The 7,103-nt window shown below is 43.0% G+C and overlaps 1 protein-coding gene across 1 annotated transcript in view; it reads right to left on the reverse strand.

Annotated features, from left to right (window-relative positions):
- LOC311243551 (PRA1 family protein 3-like) overlaps positions 1 to 705 on the reverse strand; it is a 29,007-nt gene extending 28,302 nt beyond the window's left edge. Inside the window, exon 1 of the mRNA XM_084332806.1 lies at positions 434 to 705. Within this exon, the coding sequence (XP_084188932.1) occupies positions 434 to 615 (182 nt within the window). The 5' untranslated portion in view covers positions 616 to 705. The remainder of the gene's footprint in view (positions 1 to 433) is intronic.
- Positions 706 to 7,103: the final 6,398 nt, after the last annotated feature.

The raw sequence follows: 7,103 nt of genomic DNA on the forward strand, positions 1-7,103 counted from the left end.
TAAAAATACTGTACAGCTACATAGGATAGATGTGTCTGTTATCAACAAGGGGATGTTGCTAACGAATACAAACCACATCACAAAATGTTTGTTTCGCCACAAAGAGTCTTGCCAGAAAAAGCCAATGTTTGAAAAGGACATGTCTTTAAATTAAAGCAGATCACTTAAAAGGCCTAATGACGTTACTCAAAGCACAGCTGACGTCACTAGTGCATAAAGTTATTATTAACAATGTGTTGGCAGTGATCATCATCGCCACACAATACTAATAATAAGCACCGCAAATAGCGTGTGACGTGTGACTCACGGTGGGTGTGGTGGGTTAGAATGCGGGCTAACCAAAACAAGTACAGTGAGCTGTCGTTTATTAGCTGAGTTAATTAGCCAACGTTAGCTCACTGTGCAGCCGACGGGCGTTAGCACCACGACTCACCCCACGACGACGAACACCAACACGGCCGCGGCGAAGTAGTTGGTCTGGTAGTACAGCAGGTTGCTGATGACTCTGTTGTTCCATTTGGTTAAGTCGCCCACGTCGGGCTTGGCGAAACGGTCCGTCCCCGGGAAGAAGTCGTCCAACGGCCTGAGTGGCGCCAGCTCCATCCTCACCGCCATATTGCTGTGAAGTACAGTATGATGTTGATGAACACACACTGCTGCTGCGTGGATATTTTGACAGGTCAGCTGATCATCAGTGAGAGAGGAGAGGAGGAAGAGAACGAGGGCTGCTCAAAAGCCCGTGCGCGAGCCGCGCTCTTCTCGCGAGACAGTGTGGGAGTAGGGAGTATAGGGTCCAGCTGCAGCTCCGGAGCCATCCTCTCACGGGGCAAGCCTGTGAGATGCTTCCAGCTGCAGCTCCGGAGACCAGCGCTTACAAGCCCCGCACATACAAGCCCGCACATAGCAACCCCTCGCTTCCATTGGCTGATTTTGGTCACGTGATTTGGGTCCCACCCAATGGCTGAAGTTCTGCAGACGCCTCTCTGATTGGTTGGGCTCCATTTCTGCAGCCCCCTCTTTGATTGGTTGAGCGAAGCCCCTCTCTGATTGGTTTAGCTCGCCATGCGGTAAAATGCGGATGTTAATGTTATCATCTCAAGAAGATACAAATAAATATACTACCAGATTCGCGTTTATAACGTTATTTCGCGTGACTTCGCGGTTTATTCATAACGTTATGCACATTTCACAACACAGCCAGCTGTCAGAAACTGTACATTGTAACGTTATATGTTTATTCACGTAACGTTATTTCACGTGACGCGTTCAACTTGTTTACACTCCCCACTTACTGAAACTGTACCATGACGCACTCCCCACTTAACCCAGTTAATGCCTTAACTAGACAGTTAACAATATAACATTTAGATTAATTAACCCAGTTAATGCCTTAACTAGACAGTTAACAATATAACATTTAGATTAACACAGTTAATGCCTAACTAGACAGTTAACAATATAACATTTAGATAGAGAGGCTGGTGGTCAAGTCAAGAGTTTTATTTGTCACAAGTTGTTTATTTGCATACACGTTTATGGGACAGTTTTCTACACCTGACTGAACGGTCTGGGGACAAATGATTAAGGTGGGGTTACAATGATATCAAGGATGAATATGAAAAAGTGGATCTGATCTGATGGTACTTGTACTTTATAATGTGTTATATATGTATGTACATGGATTTTATGTCCGGATGGTATATCTATGGAATGGTCACTGTCTCTATCACACTCTCATATGTGCATGTTTAGCCGCATACAAGTATCTAGGATACACATATTCGTATGTGTACATAATAGGTTTACACACACTCATATGCACAAGGCTAAGTTATACATGTCAGGGGCACACATACATGCACATACTCACTTATAGGAAATAGGCATACACACACCTACATATACACATAGTTGAGGTATAGGCTCTCACTGACACATATGGGGGATATACATGTACATAGGAGACACACACATACGTAGCTGAGACGCACATATATATGCACACCTGAGATATACACTCACATAGGGGGCGGAGGCACACATGGATACGAGACACACACAAGAGATAGGAGTACAGTCGCATACCTGGAAGATGCACACACACACACATGTGAGGCATGTACACATGCTTACGTACACAGCCCTCACCCAACCCACCCAACCCCACCCCACCAACCTCCTCCAATGTACAGTTTCTACGCCAAATGTATATACACTCCTTTTCTGGACACTTTTGTATCACAAACAGTACTGTATTTACAAATCTGATATGTCATAAATGTATAGATGTAGCAGTACTGTCTATCTGTATGTCATGTATGTCATATATGTTATGATGAATTGAAAATGGGGGACCCTGATGTAAACAAGATGAAAGTCTTTCTCTGGTCTGCATCCCCTTAACAATTGTATGTATTGAGATGTACTGTACTGTACCCATTCTGCAATCTGTTAATAAACTTTTCAATCAATCAATCAATCAATCAATCAATCAATACACGTACCCACATACATATGTTGGAGACACACATGCATGCATGCTATCATGCACACCTACATGTGTCTGGGACGCTTTCTCTCACATGCAATATGGAGAAGGGTGGCATCCCGATAGAGGATGCAGCACATACCTGCTCGCAGGTAGATCGGTCTACATGCAAAGTATATATATCAGGGATGTATACGCACAATGTATAGTATAGTATTTTTCTTTTTTTCGTAAGTCTTTTTTATTTTCCATGTCAGTTGTACCCATTCTGCAATCTGTTAATAAACTTTTCAATCAATCAATCAATCAATTCAATCAATCAATCAATCAATACACGTACCCACATACATATGTTGGAGACACACATGCATGCATGCTATCATGCACACCTACATGTGTCTGGGACGCTTACCGAACACTGTGACCTCATTTTCTTCTTCTAAATTCATGCTATATTATGTTATTATGTTATTTGATACTATCTTGTCTAGCACAGTCTCTGGAGCGTAACAGTAAGAAGCATTTTGTATGAAAGTATTCTGTACTTCTGTATGACAACTATTAAAGAACTTGAACTTGAACTTGAGTTGTTAATGTATTTGTATGAGTCCTTTACATGTTTTGTATGTTCTTACAAAAAAGAAAAAGGCAAATCTTGGAAGTTGCATATGGTGATGTGGAAAGAGATGTTTTGAATATTGGAGAGATTTGTGCAAAAAATATCAAAAAAAAAAAAAAAAATTAAATGCGGGTGGTCGTGCCCGCAAAGATGTGCATAATACAATAGTAATAACATATAATAGAATCCAATAGAACGACATTGTGCAATAAAACAAGTAAACAGAGTAGGGCATATCGGTATATGTACATAAGTTATTTACAGAGCATGGTAGGACATGCTAGGTCCTGTGGTAGTGCAATATTAGCTACGGATGAGGCACTGGGTCTTTATGTACATGCTATATTGGTGGTCAATGTCACTTCGGATTGCTACGACACATCTCTACTGCTTGTGACAGGCTGTGGTGCGTTCCAGACTTTACTCCTGTTGGGAAACTATAGCGATGGTCTGTGCTCACCACACTTTTCTTCGGCCTCCCCGCAGCGAGCCGTCGTCGACCCCCGAGCTTCATTTTACGACGGGCAACAGAGGTGGGTTGAGCCGCTATACTTGGCCCAGCACGGTTAGCGACTCGCCTGAGTGCGTGTGCACGTTTTGATGCATGGCTGATACCAGAGCGGCCGAAGGTGTGTAGCGCTGACAGCAGCTTGGAGGGATTCCCCTTCAGCTGATTGAAGGTCTTTATCATGGCTTTATCATCACCACCCTCTGTAGAGCCTCTTGCTCTGCCTTTGTGCAGCTGGAGAACCACACAGACTGTCTGTACAATACTGCTGTAGGCCTATAATACTTATGTAAATAAGTAAGGCAATTGAAATATATCTGCAGTACAGCTCAATACACACAATTGTTAAGGGGATGCAGACCAGAGAAAGACTTCCGTCTTGTTTACATCAGGGTCCCCCATTTTCAATTCATCATAAATGTACAGTTCCCTCCCCCTTGTATATATTTACTGTATGTCACAAATGTAACAGTACTGCATGGTCTGCATCCCCTTAACAATTGTGTGTATTGAGCTGTACTGCATTCTGCAATCTGTTAATAAAGTTTTCAATCAATCAATCAATCAATCAATCAATCAATCAATCAATCGGTCACTGTACCCATTCTGCAATCTGTTAATAAAGTTTTCAATCAATCAATCAATCAATCAATCAATCAATCGGTCAGGTCACGTGTACCCATTCTACAATCTGTTAATAAAGTTTTCAATCAATCAATCAGGGCCTGTGGTCACGTGTACCCATTCGGCAATCTGTTAATAAAGTTTTCAATCAATCAATCAATCTGTTAATAAAGTTTTCAATCAATCAATCAATGAATCAATGAATCAATGAATCAATGAATCAATCAATCAATCAATCCCGCAGTGCAACGTGACCCAAATCATACGGCAATCTGTTAATAAAGTTTTCAATCAATCAATCAATCAATCAATCCCGCAGTGCAACGTGACCCAAAATCACGTGACCAAAATCAGCCAATGGAAGCGAGGGGTTGCTATGTGCGGGCTTGTATGTGCGGGGCTTGTAAGCGCTGGTCTCCGGAGCTGCAGCTGGGTACTATTGGAGCCTGTGGCATGATTGATTGATTGATTGATTGATTGATTGATTAATTGATTGAAAACTTTATTAACAGATTGCAGAATGGGTACAGTACAGTTCAATACATACAATTGTTAAGGGGATGCAGACCAGAGAAAGACGTTTGTCTTGTTTACATCAGGGTCCCCCATTTTCAATTCATCATTATGACACACACGACATACAGATAGACAGTACTGTGCTACATCTATACATTTATGACATACCAGATTTGCAAATACAGTAGTTTGATACAAAAAAATCCAGAAAAAGAGTGTATATACATTTGACATAGAAACTGTACATTGGAGGAGGTTGGGTAGGTGGGGTTGGGTTGGGCTGTACATTGGAGGTGGGGTGGGGGTTGGGTAGGGGGGACACACTGTACATTGGAATACTGACATACATTTGACATAGAAACTGTACATTGGAGGAGGTTGGGTAGGTGGGGTGGGGTTGGGGGGGGGCTGTACATTGGAGGTGGGGTGGGTGGGGGGCACTGTACATTGGAATACTGACAAAGCCATACTTGGGTCTTTACTGTACAACTGGGTTAGGACATTTGTAGGGGCCAGTTTCGAATTGCAGTCTCCCGTAGGTGTTCTTTGAGAGTGTTTTTGAAAGTGGGTAGTGATTCACATTCCTTTACAGCTTTGGGTAGGGCGTTCCACATTGATGTGGCATAATTGCTAAATGTGTTTAGTCCCTTGTTTGAGCCGAATCTGGATTTCACATGATTTGTGGAGCTCCCTCTGGTGTTGTGATCGTGGTATTCACTGACCTTTGGGAAGTATTTTGACATGTACATGGGTACCTTGGTTGTGTAGTGTATCTTGTAGACCAGGCCCATTGCAAGTTGCTGTACTCTGTTGGCTACTCTAAGCCATCCTAGGTTGGCAAAGTGGGCAGGGGTGAGGTGGGTTCTAGGAGTCAGGTCAAGCAGTAGTCTGACTAGTTTGTTTTGAGATGTTGTAATTTGGTTTTTAGCGCCTTTGAGGTGCTTTGGTAGTGGTACCATGAGGTGCAAGCATAGTCATAGTACCCTTGAATGAGTGCTCCTGCCAGAGTCTTCAGGGTATTCTTGTTTACCAGAGGAGAGATCCGGTACAAGAATCGAGTTCATTGGTTGACTTTTTTTTATTACATTGGATGCCATTTTGTCACAGGAAAGATTAGCCTCTAGGATGGAACCCAGGTAGGTAATTTCATCTTTCCTTGTGACAATATTGTCACCCACTGTAACTGAGAAGCTGTAGGTCTTGCTGAGTTTGTTATTTGAACCGAAGAGAATGGACTCTGTTTTGCCCATGTGTAATGATAGTTTGTTGTCGGCGAGCCATATGCAGATTTTGCCTAGTTCCGAGCTGAGGTTTTTTCAACCTGTAACTTGTTCTTGTCAGAGACCAGCAGGGCTGAGTCGTCCGCAAACAGGAACAAGTTGCAGTCACAAGCTGACGACATGTCATTTGCATAAATTAGGAACAGTAGCGGTCCTAGTATGCTTCCTTGTGGAACACCACAGTTCACTGTGAGGGGGGGGGGGGGGATAGGGTACCGTTTACCTCCACCATCTGTTCTCTGCCCTCCAGGTAGGCTTGTATCCAGCTCACTGATAAACTATCAAAACCAATTGCTTTTAGCTTGTCAATCAGAATGGTGTGATTGACAGTGTCGAAGGCCTTTTGTAGGTCCAGCATGACCATGCCGTAGTATTTGCCCGCGTCCATCTCTTGCTTGATGTGGTCGTTCAAATAGAGAAGGCATGTGTCAGTGGAGTGGGATGTTCTGAAGCCAGATTGGAATTCGTAGATTGGATTTTTTTCCACAAGGTACTTTTCGACCTGTTCGTATACTATTTGTTCCATGACTTTCGAACGTTAATTGAATGTTAATTGAACGTTAATTGCCATAAAACAGAAAGTTTATCTACCGAAAGCAGAATGCAGTTAGTTTCTCTACCTTAGCAAACAACTTTTATCAAAGATGGAGAAACGCAAACAAGCCTTATTATATTACCTTGTACCCTTTCATTGCCACACTACCAAAACAGTTAACCCTTTCACTGCGACAAATATACACAGAGGGTTAACCTTTCACTGTGACAATACACAGAGGGTTAATCATTTCACTGCCACACGACAGAAGGTTAACCCTTTACTATCACACAACCGACAGGTAAAGGGTTAACCTTCTGTCGTGTGGCAGTGAAAGGGTTAATTTATAAAATAAGCTAAGATATTCCTTGGATCGCTCCGGAGCTTCAGCTGGACCCTATTGGAAGAACGAGGGGCTCAAAAGCCGTGCTCGAGCCGCGCGCTCTTCTCGCGACAGTGGGAGGTGCTCTGGGAGTTCCGCGGTGGTTAGGTTTGCGTAGTATTTGCGCAGAGGCGCGCAGCAGCCGCCGGTG

The sequence above is a fragment of the Notolepis coatsorum genome (assembly GCF_963971535.1).
Source record: "Notolepis coatsorum genome assembly, chromosome: 17".
Taxonomy (NCBI): Eukaryota; Metazoa; Chordata; class Actinopteri; order Aulopiformes; family Paralepididae; genus Notolepis; species Notolepis coatsorum.